Here is a 12,077-nt window from a genome sequence, read left to right on the forward strand (position 1 = left end):
GCACCACTGATTGGTTCTCAGGAGATGCCTTTGCTGTGAGAAGGCTGAGGAGGGGAAAACATACTGTAGGAAAAAAGAAAACCTAGATGTGGACATAGGAATAGCATTTTATTTCAACTTAATTAAAAATATTTGTAAATATTTTTATACAGATTTTTCTGAATAAAATGTCATTATAAAACTATCCAAGTCCTCTATTCCTGTACTGTATGGTTAAAGCTTTGCCTTCCTTTCTCCCTTAAAGAAGTGGTTTAACAGACAGGCATCTCCCATTTAGTTAAAAAGCTTCCATGAGTTTGTGAGACAGAGGCAACATAAGAGGAAAGAATATTCTCTAGCAGCATCACTGTTCTGTGTAAGTGGCTGGAAAACGGAGCCTGAAGTGTCACACAAAAGCAACTATCCCTTTCTCACATGAACAGCCTGTGCTACAAAACATTACAGGCAAGTTCAGCACCCGGTGTCACAAACTGAAGCCAGCCTAGGAAGCGGAGCCACAGCCAGACCAGTTGAACAGCAGCTAACAGCAAGGTGGGACAGGAATGCTTTTTGCCAGAAATGCTGATGCCTTGGGGCTTTGCTTCCAGCTGCTTCTGTAATGCCCAGCAACAGAAAGCTCAAGTTGGGAGCTCAGTTTGAACAGAAGAGGGTTGAGCGACAATTTTTCATTTCTGAGAGTGCTTTTAAGCCAAGAATTCCCTCTCCTCGGTTCCAGCACCAGCACTTCCCCCCACCCTGCCTGATGCTGTTGGTGAACAAGGTATCAGTGAGGGGGCAGAGGCCTGCCAAGAGCTCTACCTTCGACTAGCAGCACTTGGCTTTAGCACTGGAAGTCTACACTGGGCTCATCATAAGGGGAACAGCACAGAGGGGCGGGGCAGCCAAGAGCAAAGGATGGATCAGGAAGTCAGTCAGCACTAAACTCTGCATCTCCAAATGGACACAGGACTCCATGCCACCCCATCCAGACACACACTGGTTAATTATTTGTAAATGTAATAGATCCAGCTGAAAACTAAGAAACCTGTTCTCTCCACAAAGAAAGCTGATGTACTGTAGAGTATTACGGTGCAACAGAAGAGTGGACCAGGCTCTGTCATTTAAAAATACTGCATTTTATTTGTATTTACTTAGGAAAACCTATGGGAAAATGAGCTGAGAGTGTCACCAGTGATGAACCCACACAAAGACTATGAGACATGAGATCTTCACAACCATATTACGCAACCCCCCCGTGAAGAAGTGAGATGCTGTTGGGGTGCTTTTATCTGGGCATCAGGAAAATCCCTAAAGCAAGAGCTTTCATAGAAATAGCTTTCTTAGTGGAAGCTGGATGCAGCTAGCATCCAGATGAGTAGCGTTCCCTTGCCAAAGTATCACCCACCTAAGAAAGCTGGGATATTTATTGATTGTACTGACACATCACTGCTAGTAAACTTCCTCTCACAATACTCTTTCAACCACATCTCTGATAACACTACACAACTGATCTGCTTTCCAACACATAGCAGTAGCTGGCCTGAGGATAAACCCCACAGCGTGCCCGGTTCCCTGTAAAGCAAGAGATCTGCGGGTTACTCGTTTGTGCCAAGAGCATCATGCCGCCCTGGCTCAGCTGGCTGAGCTAAACTCCATGGGAGCTATTCTGGTGGTCTCTCCAGTACTGCACAATACAAGAAGCATGGCCTAAAGTAACATCCATCTACAACACACTAGTAGATCATTTCAGATTCAGTACTATGTACAATTTACTCTTACTTAGTATTCTAAGGAGCCCTGGTATTTCTTCCGAGACATGTTATTTGACTGAGGATTATTGAATCTTTTTGTCCACTGGGCTGCAGAGGGATGCTGCACTCCGGCTGTACCATCAGGTTAAGAAACTTCAACCACCTGCCTCAGTTCTTCAAACAGGGGTGTGAGCTCCTTCTCTAAACTTACGATCAACCCTGGAAAGAGAGAAGACACAAAACATCCCATCAAATGACATAACTGAAAAGCTCTCCCCGACCCCGCACTCCCTCCCACTTCCAAGTCCCATGCTACATTTTCCAAAACACGGAACTCTTCATTTGAGCTGCTGAGTCCCCACAGGAACAGCAGGCAGCCCCCCAGGCAGGGGGCCAGCAGCTGTATCGCACAGCTCTCCCTGCTGCCACTGCTTGCCTCCAGCACTGCACCACTGCTGAGGCCCAAACAGCTGTGCAAGAATTAAATCTCCTTTGCTGCCAACACATCCATGAGCAAGGCCAGGTGCCCTGCTGAAGGACTTCCCCACCCCACAGAGCTGGGGTAATGTAACTGAAATAGAGTAATTTATGTTCAGTTATTTAAGACACTTGGGCCTTGAGACACTTCAATATTTAAAATACACAAAGACCTACCGGTATTGGCATTGCTGCTTGCAATGAAACTTACTACCAAAGGTAAGCGATTGAACTGCACCACCTGCAAGGAGGGAGAGAACAGTGTTCAGCCAGCAGCTCTGCCACATCATCTTCCTGAAACAAGCAGCCTCCTCAGTTTAAAGGACAAGCAGGAGAAAGATACACTGAAGTCTTGAGGCTCTATTGCTTAAGGTTCATAGTTTAAAATGACCACAGAACTGACGTGACAGTGCAAGGAGCTGCAAGTGGAAAGTCTGGTGTTTCCCTCCCTCCAGTGTGCCACACCATTATCCACCTGAAAACTAACTCTGCTGCCAGCCCCGTGGAGCACCTGCAGACCATATTCCAACAGTAACATGAGAGTAGGCAGGTTTATTACTGCTATACATTGGACAGTATTTTACAGTTTCTCCTCTGTTAACACGGAACTGGAATCTCAAGCACAAGCTACTAGCATCAAGAGAATCAAAGCAATTTACTCCATGTGCATAAACTACCCTATTCACACATTTATTTTTCCAAACAAAGCTAGATACTGTAGGCTAAACAGTTGGCCAGTTTACTGCCGCTCACAATAAACAGCTGCTGAGACCACCAGAACTTGAGGAGCAGAAACTCAGTAGCTGATGGATTTCAGGACACAAGTAACTAGGTTTATAAAAAAACCCCACACAACCTCATGAGCAGTATTTCAAAGCTTTCTAAGCTCCCTCAGAGTCATACTGGCAGCAAGACTAGCTATGAAGTAGACTGCATGTGCCTTTTTAAATCTGGGTGGCATGATTATAAACAAATGCTGCTTGTAAAAGAGCACAAAAGCCCTTTTCAACAGATTCCGAAGCTCACGTGAGCAGCACCTGCTGCAAATTCCTGATTACTACCTGTTCAGGGAAAGAAACATCAACCAGTGAATCTCACTTTTGAGAAATATAAGAGAAGCTTAACAGACAGTGCAAGAGTTCGGTTTGGCTCACTGTCCTGGTTTCGGCTGGGATAGAGTTAATTTTCATCCTAGCAGCTGGTGCTGTAGCTTGGATTTAGGGGGAGAGTAACATTGATAACAGCACGATGTTTTAGGTGTTGCTAGGCTGTGTTTACTCTAGGTCAAGGATTTTTCAGCTTCTCACCCCAACCTACCAGCAAGGAGGTGGAGGTTGCACAAGAAGCTGGGAGACCACAGCCAGGACAGCTGATTCAACCTGGCCAAAGAGGCGTTTCATACCATATGACATCATGTTCAGCATGCAGCGTAGGAGAAGCTGGCCAGAGGCATGATAGCTGCTTGAAAACTGGTTGGGCATTGGTCTGCAGGGGTGAGAAATCATGCTGTGCAATCACCTGTTCTGTATATTCTACTATTATTCTCTTCCCTAGTATCTCAATCCTTCTGATTCTCTCCCCCATCCCACTGGAGTGGGAACTGAGCAAGTAGCTGTGCAGTTGTTTTAGCTGCCTGAGGGGTTAAACTATGACAGCCATTTAACCAGTATGAGAAATAAACCAGAAATACTTCAATAGCAGCCAAGTGGAAATCTAGCAGAGTTTAAATCCCATCTCTCTGGCTCAGGAACAGCTCTGGTCACAGAGAACAGGCCACACCGAGGTTACTCACCTGGTATGTATTGTAGTAGCAGATGATACTTTTGTTTTTAGAAAGTCCTAGTTTGCTGCCCTGATCTGTGGCAAGGGCAAAGGTGGACAGAAAGCCAGGTCGCAGTGCATGTTCTGGAGCATTATCATTGGCAACTGGAACAAAACAAGGAAATCCTTATTTTGACATGGCACCTTTGACTGCATCACAGCTCCTCATCTACGGTGGGGAACACGTGACACACCTGCAACAAGTACAGGAGCACTACATCATTTAATATGCTGTACATGACCAGTGCTCATTATAGCAGTGTCCTCCCCAGCACGCCTAAGAAACAGTCTTTTCCTTTTACAGTGCACAGCCTCTCCTGACATCACTTTGGGTCTATGTCCCTCACCATCTGTACCAATTCCAGCCTTCGAACTAGTCACTGGCACTCTTCAGTACTCTTAAATTAGCTTACCCACAACATAAAAACATCTTAGACTGCAGAGACAGGATTTAAAAAGCACAGGGCCAAAAAGCAAGAAAAAAATAAGTAATGTGTGTAAAAGTCGGATGAAATTTCTTCTAAGCACAGACCAGCCAAGTCAACAAACCACCAATACACTCTCTAGTACTTCATATCATCCTGGTTGAAGATACATACACCTTACACCACCTTAACCCCCTTCACCAAGTAAAGCTCCTGTGACCTACAATTACTGAGGGCACTGCACACACACACACACAAAGGGGTAACTTTCAAGAGGTACATAACCAACTCTTGAACGTGACACGCAAATCTAATGCAATTCTTCAGTTTTGCCTATTCAGGTACCAGGTGTAACAGGAGAAGATTCTGCTTTACTTTTCCATTCCTGTCTGTTCAATCAGGATTCCAGTTGCAGTTACCTTTGATAACCGGCACGCCATCTCTGTCTGAGACTACAATAGCATGAAGACCTTCAACACTGGAAAACAAACCAAGAAGAGACAGCCTTTTACAAACACAGCCATTACAGGCAGAGATCTTTTTTCCTGAAGAGATGCTCAAGGACGAGGAGAACATGTAAAGCCCAGTGTCCCCACGAACCCAACACGCCACTGAGACAGACTCGCTCCGGTTTGTGCGGGTGGACTCCTGGAGCGGCAGGATTGGAAAGACAAAAGGAAACCACAGAAAACTGCGGGGGGGGTGGGGTGGGGAAGGGGGGAGAGGGCCGACACCACTAACCACGTCCTGGCAGCCCAGCCAGAGCTCGCTGCGTGCTTGTCCCTGCTGGAGCGGTGCCCGTTTCGCCGTGCCGCACGTTACCTCGGGCGGCAGCTGCTCGACGCTGCCAGCAACCGGCAGCTACCGGCCGGGGAGCCACACGGACGGAGCAGCCGAGTCACGAGGAATGGTTCGTCCCGCTCCTCGTGACGGCACGATGGGCTCGCCGCTTTCGGGGCGCGCGAACCAAGGGTTAAGGTGCCTTCGCCCTACGGCACCTCCCGCCCGTTTAACAGCGCGACGGCAGCACCGGGCTGGCTGCGGGCCTCTCGCGGGGAAAGGAGCCGGCGACCGGCGGCTCCCCGCACCCAGGCAGGCTTCGCGGAGCCGCCCTCCGATCCGAAAGCGACTCCGCAACCAGCCCCGCCGCCCGCACACCCCGCCCGCCCGGGCACCGCTCCGGCTACCGCGGAGCCCGCACCCAGCGCCCGCCCGCCCGCCGCGGCAGTTACCTCGGCAGCTTCTTGTACAGAAACCTCTTCAGGTCCTGGGGGCAGAGACGGGCGGCACGTTACTTTCTTCCCCAGAACTGGGCGGAAGAGCCGCCCTGCACCCCGCTCCCCCCACGGGCCCAAGCGCAGCCCCGCCGCCCGCTCCGGGGTGGCTCTTCCTTCCCGCAAGGTCCCGGCCCCCTCCCCGCCCTCGCCGGCCAGGGCGTACCCGGCCCGACGCCCCCACCAGGCCCCAGCCGAGCCGCCGCCCGCACCCCACCCGCCCCGCGGAGCCGCACTTACGTCGGCCATGGCTGGGGACCCGCCGGCGCTGCCGCCACCTCCGCGGGCCTGCGAGATGAGAGGGCGTCTGGTCATCCGCGGCGCGGCGGGAGCGACCCCCGCTTTGACGGAGGGCAGCGACGGGCAGGCCGCTGCCTCCCCGAGGCCCAGCCACCTCCCCCCACCCCGCTGCCATGACAGAGGCCGCCCGCCACCCCCCGCCGAAGGGAGACCGGTTGGGCCGAGAGCACCGTCGCACCGGGGGAGGGGGGGAGAGGGTGGGGGGCGGCGCCGCGCTGCCCCGCCCTGCCCTGCCCTATCCTACCTGTCCGCGCGGCCGGCGCTGCCGCTGCCGCTGCCGCTGCCCCCGGCACCCACCCGCACTCTCCGCCGGGGCCGCCGCTTCCCCTTTAAGCCTCTATCACATGACAGCGCAAACACCCTCCGGAACCCGGAAGCTTTTCCCCGCCCCGGCGGCACCGGATTGGCCCCGCTGGCGGCCCCCGAGCTTGTGCAGCTACGGCTGGGGGCTCTGGCCAAGAAACGGCGGCAGCGCTCAGAGCGGGGTGGTTGGGTCCAGTGGGGGGGTCACAGCGTTTCCCGCCGGCGCTCCCGCACTCGTGGTTCGGGCCCGTGGAGCCGCCGGCCCACCAGCTGGCGATTAAGATGAAGAGACAAGAGAGATCCCCTCACCCAGCGGGTGCCCCCAGTGTGAGGACGGGGATTCCGGTTTTCACGTCGGGTCCCGCAACGCTGGGCACTGGCCGGGGGGGCGGGTCTAAGCCGCCCCGGCCCAACCATGCCCAGCCTGCTCTGGCACGGAGCCGCCACACGCTGAGCTCTCACGGGACCTGAAGGCTTTGCTTAGATGCCAGTACTGGACTTTATATGGGGAAAACCAAAACCAACCCAAAAGCCCCTCACACACACGCAAAAGGCAGCAAAGATGCTGAGCTGCAAGTGGGGCACGTCTCAGCGCGTAGGGCTGGTGGGGTTTTAACAAGGCCCAACGCAACCAGAGATGAGCCACGTTTTCCGCAAACAGCAGAGGGAATAAATGCTCATCCAACAGGGCAAGTCTGTTTGAGCGTCCAGAGCCCTCAGCTCCTCCCCAGTCCAAGCCACGCCAGTGCAGCCATGGGGTGAGGAGCTGACCCATAAAACTCTCGTGTGCGCTTGTGAGACCGTTTTGAAAACACTACCTGAGACAAGCCAGGTCCACTCGTTCATTACAATATTCCCTAACAAGCAGTAAAACCATTTTAAAATGCAGCTTGCTTTTATCAGTGTGCAGGTGTGATGCCCAACAATGGATTTTACTTGTTCCCCTGTTGTGTTGAATGTGGCTGACAGCTGAGCGAGATGGCTCCTCTACTGTAATAGTTAACGTCCAGTTCCAACAACAGCCTTTCCACACAGGGAGCAAAGCAGCACCGATGGGAAAAGTATGTTCTGCATGAAGGATAACAACATAACTAAACACTGCAGTCTAATATTATTCCTAACAAACTGGAGAACCCTGATGCTTGGACATAGTTCCTGCCAGACTGAGAAGTCTCACAATTATCCAGGAGAAGTATAGGGAGGAGGGTTTATCGTGGCATATTTCTTTCCTATATATATATTTATTATGTTTGCACTCTTTGCTCCCCAAAGTACTGCCATCACATTGCAAATATGGGACAAAACATACTCTTGCCCTCTTGCTTTAATTCTTTTCCAGCATTCCCTACAAAATTATATTTAAAAAGTATATAAAGTTGACTCTGCTGTCTACTTAATGCATCTGTTACATTTCACGGACTATAATGTTCTACCTTTTCTTGGAAACTTGTGAAAGAATCAAGAGGGCTTTAAAAAAAAAGTTTAAAAATTCAAATTTAATCTTGTTTTACATCAATAGAGAACTTGTAGGAAAATGTTCATCAGATACGAACGCTGAACTGGCTTGTGACTCAGGATGCTCCATAAATAGAACACGTACTGATGCTGTATTTCAGCAGATGCAAATCATCTCCCTTTTCATTACGCTGTCACTGCCATGCCAAGATTTCTCAATTTTTGTAGGACTTTCCTGCTCGCTCTTTTAAAGGAGAAGTCAAGAATCAAAGAATCATGGAATTGTAGGGGTTGGAAGGGACCTCGAGAGATCATCGGGTCCAACCCCCCCTGCCAAAGCAGCTCCCTAGGACATATCACTCAGATAGGCGTCCAGACGGATCTTGAATATCTCCAGAGAAGGAGACTCCACCACCTCCCTGGGCAGCCTGTCCCAGGGCTCTGTCACCCTCACTGGGAAAAAGTTCTTCCGCATGTTGGTGCAGAACTTCCTGTGCCCCAACTTGCAGCCATTGCCCCTTGTCCTATCCCCACAGACCACTGAAAAGGGGCTGGCTGATTCCCCCTGCATCCCCTGCTTCAGATAATTATAAACTTGAATTAGGTCCCCACTTAGTCTTCTCTTCTCAAGGCTGAACAGTTCCAACTTACTCAGCCTTTCCTCATAGAGGAGATGCTCCAGGCCCTTAATCATCTTCATAGCCCTTCTTTGGACTCTCTCCAGGAAATCCCTGTCTTTTTTATACCAAGGAGCCCAGAACTGGACACAACACTCCAGGTGGGACCTGACCAGGGCAGAGTAGAGGGGGAGGATCACCTCCTTTGACCTGCTGGCTACACTCCTCCAGATGCACCCCAGGATCCCATTGCCTCTCTTAGCCACCGAGGCACACTGCTGGCTCATGGCCAACCTGTCATCAACCAGGACCCCCAGGTCCTTCTCCACTGAGCTCTTCTCCAGCAGGTCATCCCCCAGCCTGTACTGATACAAACAGTTATTCCTTCCCAGGTGCAAGACTCTACACTTGCTTTTGTTGAACTTACCCGGTTTCTCCCTGCCCAGCTCTCCAGCCTGTTCAGGTCTCTCTGGATGGCAGCGCAGTGTTCCTGCGTGTCAGCCACTCCTCCCAGCTTTGTATCATGGGCACTTGCTGAGGGTGGATGCTATTCCCCCATCAAGGTCGTCAGTGGACCCAACACCGAGCCCTGGGGAACACTGCTAGTCACAGGCCTCCAGTCAGATTCTGCTCCTTGAATCACAACCCTCTGGGCTTGGTCCGACAGCCATTTCTCAACCCACCTCACTGTCCACTCATCTATCCCATGCTCTCTCAGCTTTGCTATCAGGATGTCACGAGAGACAGTATCAAAGGCCTTGCTGAAGTCAAGGTAGATGACATCCACTGCTCTCCCTCCATCTACTCAGCCTGTCATGAGATCGTAGAAGGCTAAGAGATTGGTCGAGCACGATTTCCCGTTGATGAATCCATGTTGACTACTCCTCATGACCTTCTTCTTTTCCAATTGCTTGGAGATGGCATCCAGAACAAGCTGTTCCATTACCTTCATGGGGACAGCGGTGAGGCTGACTGGCCTATAGTTACTAGGTTCCTCCTTCTTGCCCTTTTTAAAGACTGGAGTGACATTGGCTATCCTCCAGTCTTCAGGCACTTCTCCTGTCCTCAAAGACCTGTTGAAGATGATAGAGAGCGGCTCAGCAATCACCTTCGCCAGCTCCCTCAGCACACGTGGATGTAACCCATCTGGGCCCATGGATTTGTGTGCATTAATCCCTTTGAGCCGCTCCTGGACCTCCCCTACCTCAACCAGAAGGAAATTCTTAATTTCCCATGCTTGTGCTATCTTTAGTTATGAATATGTCTTAGATCTAGAATTAAATGGAAAGAATAAGGAATTAACTCTATCTAGCTAGGAAAATGGAGGGATTTTTAGTCAGGCTGCTCAAACCCGGTTTGTTTGGGTTGGGCTTTTTTTTAAATTTTATTTTAATGAGAACTTCACCTTTTGAAGGAAGGTCATCTGAACAGATTCAAGTACTCCACCCTCTTTGATTAGCATCTTGCTCATAAGAAAAATTATTCTGAACTTTCCAGCAGATTATCTTCTCTGGTTTTGTTGAAGGAATGACATTTCTGAAGGGGGAAAACCCCTTCAGACTTGAGAAAAAAGTAACAGTCACGAGGAGAGAAACACCCACTTGGACTATTAAAAGAATGTTTGCAGACCATATTTAGAGCAGTTTAATCTTTATGTTACAGGAAATAAGAGTATCCTTCTGCATGCTACTGCGCATTTCAAAATGTGCAACTATTTAATCTGTTCAATGCTATGCAGCATTTTCCCACCAGTATAAGCAAGTTGTTTCCTTCTTGGAAAACAGCAAATGCAAAAGATAATTTGATGAAACAAGCCTAGATCTCACTTGAACTGCTGGAAAGTGTGCGTTACACAGCCACTGCATTAATCCAGTTTGTTGAGGTACTGATAGCAATCTAGCTCAGCACCCACCCATTCACCTGCTGCTTAGCTGCAGCAGGAATAACTGCAGACAAACCCCATCCCATTATTATGAGGAGCTTTGCTAAAACCATCTCTTCACTCTTCTGGTATTTGACGGGTGCATTATAGATCCTTTTCCCTCTTACTGAAAAGGTGCCTGCAAGCTCAGACTTGTTTGTGAACAAGAAGGGCCGAGTACTTGTTGAAGCCTTTGGAACAATTTTCTTCCATTAAGAAGACACAGGAGTACCAATATGTACTTTGATAATTTGTTTTCATTAGAATAATTACAATACATTCTGGACAGTTACAAAATCTGGGGAATCACGTTTTCTCCATAAATTTCTATTGCAAACTTCAAATATTTGGGTGCCTTTCCATTACTTCTGCACACTTTTCCTATAATCTTAGTAAGGACGTGCTGTACAGCAACCCTTTTTTTTGCGGGGGGGGAGGGTGGAAGGGGAGTGGGGTGGTTTGTTTTAGCAGCTCTTCATTCCACTTTGTACCTCAGGCTTTCATGTCCACCTTGAATGCTGATTTAGCTGCTCAATTAAAAGCTAGCAAGCTAGGCTCTCTCAAGTTATACCAGTTCAATAGAAGACATTTCCAGTGGGACAGTTTAGAAAAGGCATATATGCAAAATGATTTCTGAGTCACTCTAAGCAATAGCATTTACAGCATTTCTTAAAGTCAAAACCCGCTCTAGATCAGAAGGAATTCTAATGAAGTCAGTCAAGTATTTAAACTTTCAAGTCAGGAGGAGAACTTGGGTCCACATAAACTGAAAAGCATTGTTCAAAGATAGCAGGTTTCTCAAACAAAAAATAGTGCCCTTACTACGAGCCACCTGGCATTCTCAAATACAAGAAGCATTCTCCTGCATAGTGCTGGTAAAACGTAAAAGCATCCACTACAGAACCTAAAAACATTTCAACCCACTTTTGATAAACTTTAAGTACATTGTACTTAGCTGCTTCAAAACACCTCTTTGAATCAGCAGGTGTGGCTACATATAGTTTCCACATCCAGGCCACTGAGTTACATGATATTGTATGTAGGAGCCGGACAGTATGTTTGCTCATTTCTCAGAAGTCTGTGCAGCAACATTCTGGTCCAGAAAATGCATACCCTCTACCTATCCCCCCTGGGACAAGGGATATGGCTCTGACCACGGCAGCACACTGCAAACTAGCAAAGCATTGAAAGAGTTGGCAAAAGTGTTGAAAGGCACATAGCTTGTCCTTAGCAGTACTTCCCTGTTCCACTTGTGGTGCCCACTGAGGGATCAGTGTTGGGACTTAGCCTGAAATAAAAAAAGTAAGAAAATGGAAGCCTCCCAGGAAAAAAAAAAGTTTGGGTTGTTTTCTTTTTTCTAGCTTTTAAGATTTTACTATTCCATGTTTTCCTCTACCTTTTCAGTGAAAATTAAGGAAGCTATGGATGCATGTTAACCATACGTATGCTGTAAACTGTTGCAAGTACTAAAAGCAATGCTTATAATGGTCTGTACAGCATCTGCAAATACTTATTTTGAAAAGAGATTAGTGTAGTTCTTAGCTTTCTCAGCATTGCTTAGAAAAGCTAAACTACTACAACAGCTAACTGCTACTCTACACCAGATCAATATACCCCAACAGATAAATAGGAATATATGCCATTGTATTTAAAAATACCAAGTTCCTCTAAGCTGGTAAACCTAGAAGATTTTACATAGTTAGAGATAAAATATTAAAAATTCTTGTTTTAACTCCACACACTTGACATCTGAA

The 12,077-nt window shown here is 48.6% G+C and overlaps 1 protein-coding gene across 1 annotated transcript; it reads right to left on the reverse strand.

Annotated features, from left to right (window-relative positions):
• Window positions 1-87: 87 nt before the first annotated feature.
• Window positions 88-6,343, reverse strand: LAMTOR3 (late endosomal/lysosomal adaptor, MAPK and MTOR activator 3). The gene is made up of 7 exons (XM_084264046.1): window positions 6,272-6,343; window positions 5,968-6,015; window positions 5,686-5,720; window positions 4,873-4,931; window positions 4,000-4,133; window positions 2,385-2,448; window positions 88-1,949 (listed from the first exon to the last, which is right to left on the reverse strand). The coding sequence occupies exons 2-7, from the start codon at window positions 5,974-5,976 to the stop codon at window positions 1,876-1,878; spliced, it is 375 nt and encodes a 124-aa protein (XP_084120172.1). The 5' UTR covers window positions 5,977-6,015; window positions 6,272-6,343; the 3' UTR covers window positions 88-1,875.
• Between the last annotated feature and the right edge of the window lie 5,734 nt (window positions 6,344-12,077).

The sequence above is a fragment of the Gallinula chloropus genome (genome assembly GCF_964237585.1).
Source record: "Gallinula chloropus genome assembly, chromosome: 4".
Classification (NCBI taxonomy): Eukaryota; Metazoa; Chordata; class Aves; order Gruiformes; family Rallidae; genus Gallinula; species Gallinula chloropus.

Excerpts from the sequence above, each read along its gene's own strand:
- LAMTOR3 (XM_084264046.1), bottom strand. Across the intron at positions 4,932-5,685 it reads CTGTACAAGAAGCTGCCGAG|TGTTGAAGGTCTTCATGCTA; the intron begins GTAACTGCCGCG and ends TTTGTTTTCCAG. Across the intron at positions 1,950-2,384 it reads AAGCAGCAATGCCAATACCG|GGTTGATCGTAAGTTTAGAG; the intron begins GTAGGTCTTTGT and ends CTCTCTTTCCAG.